The sequence below is a fragment of the Eurypyga helias genome, unplaced genomic scaffold (assembly GCF_000690775.1).
Source record: "Eurypyga helias isolate BGI_N326 unplaced genomic scaffold, ASM69077v1 scaffold9920, whole genome shotgun sequence".
NCBI lineage: Eukaryota > Metazoa > Chordata > Aves > Eurypygiformes > Eurypygidae > Eurypyga > Eurypyga helias.
Window position 1 is genome coordinate 39,252 of NW_010227655.1, and position 13,573 is coordinate 52,824.

The window sequence follows — 13,573 nt, forward strand, 5'->3', positions numbered from 1 at the left end:
TCGCCACGAGGGCACGCGGTTGCCAGACACTCAGGTCTGGCTTTGCGAGTCAAACACCACAGTGAAACAACCCAAAGTGGGGCTGGGAGCTCGGCATAAAGGACAATGACAGGGCCAGCACTGCTACCTGCTGAAGCACCCAATTAGCATTACTAATCACTGAAGTAGGTTAGCAGGAGGCCATTGATCACGACGATGATCCCATAGCCAACAGTGTTCTTACTTATCTCCCAGATACAGACGAACTGTTGCTCGTGCTGGACAATCTCTTCCAGATGTTTCACAAGGATACACCCTTTCTGGATGTCATCGGTGATGCTCACGAACACAGAGTCTGCTGTGGCCATTATGTTCTTTGCTTCGTCTGTAAGTTTTTCTAGGAGCACTGCATCTGTTCCTGTTCCAGAAACAAAGCACGTAAACCTAGAGCAGCCCTGCTTCACAAAAACTAGGCAGAATCAGTAACTACTCAGCGTCCTGACATTTCCCATTCGAATCCCCACCCAAAAGCCTGCGAACTCAGCGCACCACCCTCCAACCCCTCATGTTTTCTGAGCAGAAACAGGCAGGATGTCAGGAAAGCAATTCAGACACCTTCCCACACCTCAGACCTGTGAGGAAACACAAGCCATTCTGACCCATTCACATGACAGCTCCTTGCATTTCTGTGCAGCAATGACTTATTAGAACTTCTCAGAAAAAAAGAAGTTACGTCCTACAAATCCACTCGGTCTACAGGGTCAGCAGTCAGTGCAGATCCTGAAGTGGCTGCAGTGGATTAGCCCAAGCGGAATACTAGCTCCCTCCTGCTTAGCCAGGCTGAATAACTGGAGCTTTGGGACAGGGAATAAAACAAGAGCTGGAAAATTGTTATCTATTTGTCTGCTGCTCTGCAAAGTGGGAGCGGCAAGGCAGAGAGCAACTTTTTGCAGACCCCTGTAAACATCACTAACAGACGTACCACTAAAGCTGAAGATCTGTTTGATGTCAGGCCACGTAAGCACGTGGTGCAGAACCTCATTGAAATCATCCTCCGCCTGCCCGCACTTGATCGGCCACGACTTCACGATAATCGTTGAGACGAGCTGGCTGAATTGGCCCATGTTGTAGGGAGATATCCTCTCCAGGAGATTGCTCTGAGTCTGCCCAAGACAGAGGGGGAGAATGCATCAGCGTTTGGGATTACACTGCATCCATGTCCCGGGATCAGGCACTGATGTCAAGAAGTCAGGCCTCCAGGGCCGAGGCGTATTCCACAAAAGCTGTAGGACGTGACACCAGAAGCCACGACGGCAAAAGCATTGCAAATACTGTTCATGGACCCTTTCTAAGTGGATCCTCATTTCCCAATATTTGGTTTTGTCGGTTTAACGAACTGAAGGAATCCACATCAACCCAAGCAACGAGAGGCTGAACGTGCAGCTCTCCTTCCACCACAATGCACCTCTCTGCCACGCCACAGCATTTCTACACAACAGAAAAACTTGACTTTTCCCACCCTGAGGGCAAGTACAATACCTGGCAAGCTGTAGTTACAGCCTCTGTGGCACAACTGCGGAAACACCCGTCAATGGAAGAGTCAACTTGAGTAAGTTGGTTGTACTGACAGCAGTAGGCTAAGACTTGGTTAACTGGAGGCTCCTAGAGGGGAAAAGGGAGATTTCTTATCAAATTTAACTCTCCAAAGCGTTCCTTCCAACAGCATGAAGGAGAGCTGCTATTGAGACAACAAAAGGAACTACGTCGTAAAGCTTCCCAGTGGAACCAGGATTCAACCTGTTTAATCAGGGCCTGGAAGAGAGATGAAGTGAGTAAATACTTGGAAAACCTTTCAGATTGTTTCCATCTAAAATGTGTGATGACTCAATATGCATCTCTCCAAGCCAAGCTTCCATGGGAAATATTTTTTTCCTGATTATACCATGAAAATCAACGGCTTAAAGAGTTTTGCAGCTCATGCAGAAAGGAGACGAGGAGACATGCGAGTTCACGCACAGCGTGTGCCTTTGGGAGCCTGGAGAACACGGTTTCCGCACGACGAACGGAGACACGCGCCAACTTTGCTGCTCTAAGTCCTTCACTTGAGGTGCTTAACCTTACACCCACCGCTTCTTAAAAATCACAGGGGTGGTAGTTGCTCAAAATGTGCAGTTTCCTTTGAAGCATCGGGGTGTCAGCCCCGGCTAGGAGCAGACCAGCACTGCAGCCAGGCTAGCAGGCCACTGCAGGCTCTGACGCCAAGAACACAGCGCAGTGCGGTTTCACATCCAATTTTTGAGCCTCCAGAATAGGGTTTGTAACAGTAATGGCAATTTTTATGGCACCCTGTTTCCATAGGCCCGTTCAGGCTCTAGAAGCCGTTCTTTAAGCACAGCAGAAAGCTGTCTGCCCACTCCGAGCTTGGCCCGCCGGTGCGCAGCAGGTGCCTTAGCCCCACCCCTACCTCCTCAATTCTTCTCTTCAAATCTGCAAGTAAAGTCTCCTTCCAGGTCCTGGTGAACTGTTCATCTGGAAAGCTGATCTTCACAAATTCATTCCAGGCCTGCAGGCGAGAAGCAAAAACAGTCCAAAACACTAAATGCTGGCATTTAACATTCAAATAAGGAAATTAAAAAAACTGTGTTGGGAGGACCCACAATCCTCAGCCTGCAGTCCCTTCACGTGTTTCCACCCAGAAGGAAAAGAACACTCCCAGAGCTGCAAAAGGCAGTTTTTAAGCCCAGTGTCATCTCCCAGCTGCTAAAGGGGATATTTGCACGAACCACTTCCACCCTGATACTGGAAAGTGTCCCAGGGAGGGCTGGGAGCAGTGAGCCAGACTGTAAGGTGCTGCTCTGGGCTTTGCCTGCTGGAAGGCTGAAGGACAGCCAGCAGGACGCACAGGGTGAGCAAACCAACCCCAGATAAACGCCAACAAGGGTAGCAACACCTCTGGAACAGCCAAGGAAAAGGAGGAATAATGTGAGCAGCACCAGTTACAGCCCTTTGCTTTTCAGCTCAGTAGTGTTCAAAATAATGCAGCTTCTCAGGTTGTAGCGTGTACTGCCTGTCCCCATCTCATCCCTTACCCCACAGCGGCTACAGTTCCCAGCAAAGAGCCGTTAGACTCTATGGTTAAGCCAGGGTAAAACACCCTTTTATTATTATTATTAGAAGGTGACAAACCTGAAGTTCCCAATAAAGAGAGAACGTCATGTGCTCCAGATATTCTTTCAGTAGGTTCTGGTTTAAAGCGTTTCTGAACCAGGTTCGAGTGTCCCACAGAGCTTCCCTGAACACTTCCACCACTGGAACTTCCTGCACACACAGGAGAAGAAATAAGAACAGTTCAAGCAGAAGAGCAACCTACAGCTGATTGAAGTAAGTATTTCCAAAGGAGAAGGCTAAATGCATCCAAAGCACAAAGATGACCAGCAGAGACCCACCACTACCTGGATAAAGGAGAGAGGGAAGCTGGGAAAATGCCATGTTTATTAATAGATTGTGCTTTAGAAGGCTTATTCCAGGATATAAAGACAACATATGTTTAAGGGGAAAAACCAGACATAAAACAAACGCCACGAAAGCCAGCCTAGCTGACCTTCTTTTCAGTGAGAATTCAGATCATTAAATGATTTCAAAGCTCTTTGAAAGTACCACGATCTCGGTTAGTTTAGAATATTGTCTGCCAAACTGAGAATGGACACGATCTAAAACCAGCCTGTTCTACCCTTTTTTGTAATATTTCCAGGTAACTCGCTCCTATCAGCCCGTGAATGGTTCCTTGGTACTCACTGCCGTGGGCTGAAGCTGGGCAACCTTCACAATCAGCGCGACAGAAGTGGCAGGAACCACAAACCACAGCCCCTCCTTCATGTTTCTGCAGATCCTCTTGTGCAGCTTGAGGCAACAGGTCAAGCAGGACTGCCAAGAGCGAGCTTCCAGACCTCTGAGGACAGGAATAAAGAGGGAAGAGATTCTTCTCTGCTCAGAGGGGAGGAAAACCCAAGCCCACCAAATTCAACACGGTGCGGCAGTTAACCATCCATCCTTCAGCGGGATTCAAAACTGCTGCTCTCTGACAGCGGGCTAGAAAGACAGGATTCTTTAATCTAGGCTTCACTGCCTGCATTCAAGCTACAGGCCTCACCCCAGCCCACAGGCCCGGTGCAAATGGAGGGACGGTGCTCTCAAAGCGCACGTCGGTTACCTGGCCTGCTTCTCGTCCAAGGTACGCAGCAGCGTCTTCAGAAGCCCCTCCACTACCTAAGAGTGAAAAAATGGACATATTAAACTGTGAAAGGAATTGTACAGACTCGTTTCCCATTAGCTGGGGGGATGCTGTGAAGGAGGGAATTGGGTGTTCTTCCACACCTTCTCCACTGCTTTTTAAACACATTATAAAGCTACAAAACCTGTCTACGGGATGTCAGAGTCAACATACAGGTGTCTATTATTTGTACAACCAAAACCTGCCCTCCTTACAAGCGAGGGGTTTAAATTTATTATTATTAGCTGCAAAGTCCGGTTCCTGCTGTTCTCATAGAATGTTTTGCCAGGAAAATCTCTCAACCCAGCAGCACCTTGTCCAAACCCCCAAGAACTGTGCAAAAAATAGTTTCAGGCAGCCACCCAAGGATCTCAGGATTAAAATATCTGCCATCAGTGACAAGGAGCGAATCCAGATAAGCAGACCCTCCTCTCATCGATGCCGACACCATTTTTTGCTGGATACACCCTCTCGTCTCCTCTTAGGAGTCTCCCACTTCAGAGCAACGATTTTTGCTTTTAGCTAAAATGTTAAGCTCTTTGTGGTCTGAGCTGCTACCACCCCCATTCCCTTCAGTGACAGTCCTGCCAAAAGGCCCACAACAGCCCCGTTTCAGCCTTTATCCCTTAGCTGGGTAAAGCTACCAGAAGACAAACCTTAGAACTGCTCCCCAAAATGTCAACGTTTTCTAATCTGTACGAAACACCTTGAAGGGGAACTAACAAATCCCTGGAGAAGTCTTCTATAAACTCAGCCAGGCTTTCCAGGGGCAGCACACACATCCAGGACTTGACCAGAGCCCTGTCAAGCTCCAGCAGGTATTTCTTTTCTTTCATGAGTTGCAGCAGGGTCCCTCTGGAAAGAAGGCAAAACAAACCCTTCAGGGTTAAAGTACACGAGGCTAAGACCTTGTTCAGCCCACGGAGGACTCATTGTCACTCCTGTGCTTTTGTCTTTTACAGCTGAAGGTCAGTAGGAGACCCCAGGAGCCAGTGACCGCAGCAGCGGTGTCAGTCTACTGAGCACTCAAGGGAAATAAACTCCAGGTCTCGCTCAGATCCTGCACAACGCAGACCACGACCTGCTTTAACTCACGCCAGGCGTTGCCAACGGCACAAGCTGCTCCACAGCCTGCAGAATTAAGGGTTGTTGGTGTCAGAAAGGTAATACACTGCACAGCTTTGCTGTACGCCACAGCCTCCGAGCAACCAACGGGGTCTGTGCTCATAGACCCCAAAAATCCAATGGCAACACGCTACGTCTCTTGGGTTTTTCAAAAACAAGGCGGGAAAAATTAAAAACAAGGGAGATAAGGTGATCACCACTGATTACAACGTCAAGACACTGCGATTCTGGCAGACTCACGTATCTTGCTTCTGCCTTGCTTCAGCAAACGGAAGCCCTTCCAGCCCTGCCCAGGTATCTTCTTCCACCGCCACGTGGTGATGCCGCCAAGGAGCAGCAAACAAATGCAGAAGAGGGAGAACCCACACCCACTGGTCTACTTGGTCATCGATGCATCTCTGGCACAGATTTGTCAGGTGAACATTCAAACTAGAAAAAAAAAAAACCAAAACACACACACAGTGTAAAAAAAGAGCTTTTTACGGGACCCAAGAATATCCTTGGCGGGGGCAGCAGGGAAAAAGCTACATCTCATCTCGCTATGCACCACCAGAGAGCTCCTGGCAATTGTTTTAGCCCAATCTTCTCTTGGCTGAAGAGTGTGGTGAAAGACTCAAAGCTGTGCTCTTACTTCAATCTCCCTGCACAAACCCTAGGAAGAAGTGCCAATACTTTATCTACAGTTTCCACAGAAGCCCCCCCAGCGCAGTCAGGGATGGGGTGATGCAGAGGCACAGAGCCAGCCGTTCTAGGGACAATCCAGCCTCCTTGGTTGGGCTGAAGCACTACAGAGGTCTCCCAACGGAACTTTAAGAGCTGCAGTTGGGCAAGTGAAGGACGAGAAACGCGAGAGCCAGACAAGCAGTGAGATAACAGTCTAATAAGCAGGCACTCTGAGGAGAAACCAACAAAAGCCATGTGTAATGATGCACATCAGAGGAAACGAGAAGAATCCAAAAGATGGCATTTAAACGTAAGGAGTAAACACATCACAATCCCGATGACTGGAGCTGGTAAGTACAAACAGCAAAGAGAAGCTAGCAGTGAGGTAACAGTCTAATAAGCAGGCACTCGGAGGAGAAACCAACAAAACCCATGTGTAATGATGCACAGCAGAGGAAACGAGAAGAACCTGAAGACGGCATTTAAACGAAAGGAGTAAACACATCACAATCCCGATGACTGGAGCTGGTAAGTACAAACAGCAAAGAGAAGCTAGAAACTGCTTCACAGAAAAGGATAACAAACGAGTTTTAGATATTAGAAAAACCAACAGTTTTAACTCAACCTACTACTCTGGCAACAGTGATGAGTTGCAATCAGGGGAATCCTGTTTGGTCAAAAGTAAGACTTTTTTCACATCAAGAGAGGCCTGTGACTAAGAGAAGCCCCAGAGTGGTTGTGCACTCTTCATCCCTAGAGCTTTCCAGAACTTGGTTGCAAGCTTGCCTGGCTGTTAGCCCTGCTTCAAGCAGGAGGCTGGAACAGAGACCTCCAAATCTCTTTTTTCTCCCAGTTCTCTGACAGTAGAGAGCAAATCCCATATTGCTTTATCACAGGGTGCTACGCTTGCAGCAGGACCAGCCTGGTTAGATACCTTGTGAAGCACCCCAGGAACGTACGTACCTAGTGACTGCTGCAAAAGAGTTTTTCATATGATTAACGGCCTCCAGCGCGGCTCGTGGTGACACCTGGTCCAAGCACAAGAGGCTACACAGGTCAGCTAGGTCGCTTTTAGATGGTGGCAGCTTGAACCAGTCAACTACCATGAGAAAGGTGAGCCCCAGAGCCAGTTTGCTTTCTATCACTTTGGCCTCCTGCGATGCTTCTGCATCCTCTGGCGCGAGGAAAGGAAGAGCAATTTTCCTCAGATACTGCAGCAGCAGCTCATTCACCTAGGACACAGGGAAGAAACCCAACCACCACAGCGTTAGTCCCTCAACAAGTCTTATTCTTCTGCCATGTACAGCAAAGGCACTCACAGCCCTGTGCAACCCACGGTGCTCCTGGGATCTAAGCTCACGCGGTGCTGACCGCCCCCCAACGCCAGGCGTGGTACCCCAGTGCCTGTGATGGTTTCGGTACCCCTCGCCGTGCGACCAGCTCCCATCGCTCCGCTACTGCCGCACCGTCCCGTGCCCAGCAGGGTTGGGGAATGTCAAGGAGCCGGGGCAGATCTGGGAAGGGAGCCGGCGAGCTGAGCAGCTGGACACCCAACGCTGCCGTTGGCCACCACCGCGCAGCACAACCGAACTCCAGCTCCCAGGTGGGCTCGGGCTTGGTTGAGTCAAAGGGAGAGATTTCTGTCCTACCCACCGCCCCCAAAAGCTACTCTGAAAGGATGCGCAGGGGGACCATAGCACTGCGGTGCTTGGTGATCCCAAAAATCACCCCTGGGAAGGCGGGTAATGGCAGGAAACCCGGGTGGGCTCCGCTGAGCTGAGCGGCTGTGCCCTCTCGTGGCCTCTCCCGCATCGCCCGGCAGAAGGAGGCTGCGGAGAGTCAGAAATGAGCAGCCCCGACACCGGTCCAAAGCCCCCAGAAATGACCTTTCTGCCATATTTCATAATTACACCAGGTATGAAATTCAGGAGTCCAGAAGCCCCGTCTGCATCACGGCTTAGAACCGGACCGGGAGGAGCTCGTCTCAAAGGCAGGCTTAAGAGTCCAAGACGAGCAGAGAAAAGTTGGCGACAGTGTGACTGGCACCAAAACCAAAGGGCTGGACTTAGGAATCTAATCTCCAGACACAAAACCCACTCAGGTCAGAGGTTGCCACACTGCAGCTCTGCTGCTGCCCAGCACGGGACATTGGGATCGGCACCTAAGAGCAAAGGTGCCAGTGAAGGCAGACGGCAGCGGTCACGCGAGGTCACGCGAGAGGATGCCCACAGCTTCTGTCCACCTCAACCCTTCCACTGGAAAAGCGAAGTTAAACTTCTGGGTTTAGTAACTGAATGTCTGTTTCCTGCTATCTGTTTTGTGACAAGTCAGAGCGAGTCCAGAGGCGGCCATGGAGATGCTCCGGGGGCGGGAGCCCCTCTGCCATGGGGACAGGCTGGAGGAGTTGGGGGGTTCAGCCTGGAAAAGGGAAGCTCCAGGGAGACCTTAGAGCCCCTTCCAGTGCCTGGGGGGGCTGCAAGAAAGCTGGGGGGGCTTTTCCCAAGGGCAGGGAGTGACAGGACAAGGGGTGATGGGTTTAAACGGAAAGAGGGAGATGGAGATGGGACATCAGGAAGGAATTCTTCCCGCAGAGGGTGGGAGCACTGGGACAGGTTGCCCAGAGAAGCTGTGGATGCCCCATCCCTGGAAGTGTCCAAGGCCAGGCTGGATGAGGCTTGGAGCAACCTGGTCTATGGAAGGTGTCCCTGCCCATGGCAGGGGTGGGGCTGGGTGGGCTTTAAGGCCCCTCCCCACCCAAACCAGTCTGGGATTCTACGATCTGTTAAAAGAAAACCGATTACCTGCTGTACGCCAAAGTTCAACTCTACCCATGACTTTCTGCAGCCCTCGTGTACCCATGGGTCTATCGTAACGATGTAGAACTGTTCCAGCTGGAAGAGGAAGTTTCTCAGGTTGGCAGGACTCCAGGTTCCAATAATGCTGAAGATATTTTCTACCATAATATTTGCAGCTATTTTCTTCCCTTCCACCACGTTTTTGTTGTTACCAATCAATGTAAACAAAATGTTTTTCATGACAGAAGGCTTTTTGCACACAATATCATCGTACTGATGCCATTCTGGAAGAACCAACAGAGATAAGAACAGAGAGAAACAGTAATTTGAGAGACAAACACACATTTCGCACGCCTTTCCTCTTTCAGCTGCTCAGGGAAACACCCTCACTGACCGTTAAGTTTCAGAAACTTAGCCCTGTCTAATAGCACTGCTAGTCCATGGGAAGTTGGAGATGATCCCACAAAAAAACATGGCTCATCCATCCCAGTATGCGGATCCAGTCAGAAAAGCTCACCTCCTTCGCTGAGCTGGTTGCCTCTTATCATCAAGCAACGATTCACATGTTGACTGAATGTCGGACACTTGTAAATAAACTCATATTCTCCTTCTCCACAGGAAACCCAATATTTGTAAGGAATGTATTTATCCATGTTTTCTTTTTCAAGAGTTACAGCGCCTTCAATGAGGTATCCGTGTTCTCCTAGAGGCCTAGGAAACACAAAACAGAGCAGAGGAGGGCAAAAGGCATGTCAGCTGATGCATAAACTTCCTTTTCCGTAGGAATGGTGATGATTCTTTCAGGATCCAAGTTTTAAAACAGTCGTCTCCACGACACAAACCCCTTGTAGCAACACCCACCCAGCAGCACACAGCTACAGGTTTATGTATTAGGTGAAGCACCGCATCGCATCCTGTTCTCCAGAGCCAAAACCCCCCCGGGCCTGTGTGTGCGGGTACTTACTTGGTGCAGCTCAGCTCACAGATGTTGTCCTGCCAGTCTGCATAGGGAGAAATGCCTTCAGCTCTGATGAACACTTTATGGATCTCGGGGTCTAGTTTGAAGTGTTTGGACAATACTGCATGGAAATACACTGTAACGCCACGGTTTCGGTCCACAAAACTGAAGAATTAAAAGGAAAACAGAAAGAATTCTAATTTAGGCCTTTTTTTAATTGCAGAAATCGTTATAAACAACAAGGGTTTCTGAGCTGCCGGCTTACTGAATGCAAGACCCACAAGCTCTGCCAGCAGTTCACAGAAACCGGCGCTACGCAGCAGGCCTAGCGTAAAGCTTAGCACAAGGAAAAACGTGTTCCCAAAGGCAGCGTGAAACGCTCTGGCCACAGGCAGCTGGGTGGCAGCTTGCTTGTAGGAGTAAGAAATGAGAGCCACCTCTTTTCTCTTAATTGGATACTCAAAAAGGTTCATGTACCAAGTGTAGCACATTATCCAGTACATGCCCTGTGCTGCAACTCCCAATTAAACACCGCTGCTCGGCAATTCCGTTTCCACACATCCAAGACAAATGCACGTCTAATCTTAGGACTTCAGGCTCACTTTTCTTTAATCTTAGCCACAGGTTGCTGGTTCCATTGTTGCTTTTTGTCCTTGCAGTTGTCTCCTCCAGCTGAAGCGTCATCCTTTCCAGCATCCCCAGATCCTTTGGGCTGATTTGTCTTCTCAGTCCCTTTCTCCCTTGGGGTCTTCTTTTTCTCCTTTTTGTCTTTATTCTGCGGTAGGAAGACAAGCAATGTCCAATTAAACAGGAGACCCTGGAAGTACAACCTTTCTTCAGATATCTAGGACTATCCAGAGATCACAGCACAACAGTTAGCTTCGTACTTCCAGAAACACTAAACCCTCATTGAGGGAAACTACTGGTTAAGGAAAATCCAGGTGATTGCAAGAGGAATCCAGCCCAAACACATGGAAGGAGGTCAGGTCACTAAGCCACTGGTCCCCAGGGGATGGGGCGTAAAGAAAATGGAAGATAACCAGCAGCAATCCACAGCTTGACAGGCCCATCCATGAGTGGAGAACAGGCACCTTAAAATCATGACAGTGTCATGAGAGGAGCTCGGAGAGAGCTCCCTGGAGAGCACACCTGGAAGAGCTGGCTGGATTCACGGCTCCTGGGGGGAACCGGGCAAGCACTCAGCGAGAGCTGTGCTAGAACCAACACACAGGAGGGCAAAACTCCAAACAGCCACACTTCACTGTTCCCTGCTCTCCCCCATGTCCCAGCCCCGTGGCCTTCAGCTTCACCGAAAGAATCACAGTTCTAAAGTGAAACTTTGCCCAACTCAACCAAACACTCGGCATTGGCTCACACTTTTACCTTGGAAGTCGAAGAGTTCGCTTTCCAGCCGGTGTCTTTACCCGTCCCAGCCTTCGAGCTCTCGACCAGAGGTGAAGTCTTTGCGTCTTGGCTTCGAGGTGGAGCAGAAGCAGCTGCAGGCTTACTCTTCGGCACTCCCTTACCAGGAGACAACCCAGAGGAAATGCTCGCTCTCTCCCCTGCCGAGGCCTGTTTCTTACTGCTGCCCGAGCACTGGGACTCTGGTCTGGTCTCTGGCGGCCGGCCAGCGTCGGAGGCACAGCTGGCCCTTTCCGTGTTACTCCTGACCCCTTCTCCACACCCTGTGGTACCTCCATCCCTCACCTTCTCCTTTGGGGCTGCAGAGCTTGGAGGTGGGGCAGCCACACTCTCCGTGCTGCTCTGCTTTGGTGGGGTCAGCACATCCACGCTGCTCTGCCTGCCTTCTGCAACCGCTTCCAGACTTCCAGCTTCCTTTCCCAAGTGACCCAGTGCCCTGTCCCTTTGGTGTGCGTCTCCACTGTCACCAGCCAGCACATCGGCACCCGGTTTGCCTACTTCGCTGCCTGGGGTTTGGATTTCTCGTGGAGTAACACACATATCAGGCAATTCTGTCGTTTGAGCTGGTGCTGTGCTTGGAGGAGGAGGCAGAGAGTCCTGCTCCCCAGAGCTGGAAGGCCCCTTTTTTGATTTATTCTTCTTTTTCTATTAAAAAAAAAAAAGGAAAAACACAATGTCTGTTTATTCATCATTGAAGAGAAATTCTTTGTCACGTCCTCCATTGCAGCTCCTACCAACATCTTCCTGCTACACTGGGCTAACAGAGAATGATCAGGAGGAGATGGGACAAGACCGGCTACCATCCCCTATAGCGGGTGACACGCCAGAAACTCTTGAGAATTCTGGATTTTTAATAATCAAGACGTTCTCAGCATAGAATCATAGAATCATAGAATGGTTAGGGTTGGAAGGGACCTTAAAGATCATCTAGTTCCAACCCCCTGCCATGGGCAGGGACACCTTCCACTAGACCAGGTTGCTCAAAGCCTCATCCAGCCTGGCCTTGAAGACAGCCAGGGATAGGGCATCCACAACATCTCTGGGCAACCTGTTCCAGTGCCTCACCACCCTCTCTGGGAAGAATTTCTTCCTGATATCTAATCTAAACCTCCCTGATTTCAATTTATACCCATTACCCCTTGTCCTATCACTACAGGAACACAGCAGGAACACAGAGCAGCGCTGAGCATGATGCTAACAAGCTCAGACCAATTACTAAGCTGAATTCTGTCCTGCCTCCCTCAGTGCAGCAAAGGGACTGTAACGGCGAGCTCTACCCCTCAGCACATCAGCTCCCTGCATACACAACACCTGACGTAAGCAAATACATCTACGGCTTGCCCAGGAACGCAGGCAGCAGCACCCGGATGCAGGCCGAAGGGATTTGTGGTGATGCAACCCAGCCCCATTGTTTACAGGAGAGAGCAAGAGGTTAGTAGCTACTCCTGCTCCTCAGCACTGACAAAGAGCTTTACCTTCTTCTGTGGCTTCTCGGAAGAACTGCCGGTCACACACTGAGATGTAGGCTCCGGGCTACCACTTGGAGCTGGAACACCCTCCGGCAGCAACGCGCTCTCCTCCCGCGTTTCAGCAGGGGAAGGAGGCCCATCCGCAGCACATCCAGGCGTGGTCTCTCTTGTGTTCTCCATCTGTGATCCTCCCTTCTCCTCCTTTGTTTCAGTGATGGAAGAAAACCCGTCAGCACCTTCTCCCTTCACATCTCCTCCAGGTACTGCTCCTCCATCAGGGACTGGGGCGAGCTTTGCCTGTCTTCTCTCTGCAACGGAGGCAAGATTCCCGGTTAAACTGGAGAGTCTGTAAAGAATACCATTTTCAGATGGTGGCCAGCAAGCAGGGTCTGCTGGTGCCCGAATGTGTCGACTGAACAAACAGGAGCTGCTTTGTTGTTCCCTGTTCAACCAGCAACAACCCCATCCTCCCCAGCACAGCCTCCTTCCCTCTCCAAGGCCACTGCAGCTAGCAGCAGAATAATTCAGATAAGAAAACGCTGTATTGAGAAAATACTGCCCTATCCCTATCCCACCTCCAGCTATCATGCTACTGGCCAAAGCAGCAGGTGCTGGGAACCACAACTGCCCGTTGAAGTGCTCAAGGACCCCCGGAATGTGCAGAGATGTTGGCATGCCTCAGCTCTCACAGCCTTCCGGACTGGCTGTCTTGAGTGCTGTGTCCCAGAAAGCACAGGAAACTCCCTTTTTAGCTTCCAACAGTTTTATCCAATCCGTAAAACACGAAAAAAAGGCAGCTCACATCTGAACCAGGCAACCTTCCGCAGACCTGCAGACAGGCGCTTCAGCACTGCCTCTACCCCAACTCTGAGAGCAAAAGCTTTTCACCTCT

The 13,573-nt window shown here is 50.2% G+C and overlaps 1 protein-coding gene across 1 annotated transcript in view; it reads right to left on the reverse strand.

The window, feature by feature from the left end:
* Positions 1–12,861, reverse strand: part of RNF213 (ring finger protein 213) — a 51,729-nt gene extending 38,868 nt beyond the window's left edge. The window contains 16 exon segments of the mRNA XM_010156927.1: positions 224–385; positions 950–1,142; positions 1,519–1,641; positions 2,444–2,542; positions 3,166–3,297; positions 3,775–3,928; positions 4,190–4,245; positions 4,906–5,104; positions 5,615–5,803; positions 7,001–7,269; positions 8,839–9,116; positions 9,350–9,543; positions 9,797–9,955; positions 10,393–10,565; positions 11,174–11,503; positions 12,688–12,861. Coding sequence (XP_010155229.1) covers positions 224–385; positions 950–1,142; positions 1,519–1,641; positions 2,444–2,542; positions 3,166–3,297; positions 3,775–3,928; positions 4,190–4,245; positions 4,906–5,104; positions 5,615–5,803; positions 7,001–7,269; positions 8,839–9,116; positions 9,350–9,543; positions 9,797–9,955; positions 10,393–10,565; positions 11,174–11,503; positions 12,688–12,861 — 2,884 coding nt within the window.
* Between the last annotated feature and the right edge of the window lie 712 nt (positions 12,862–13,573).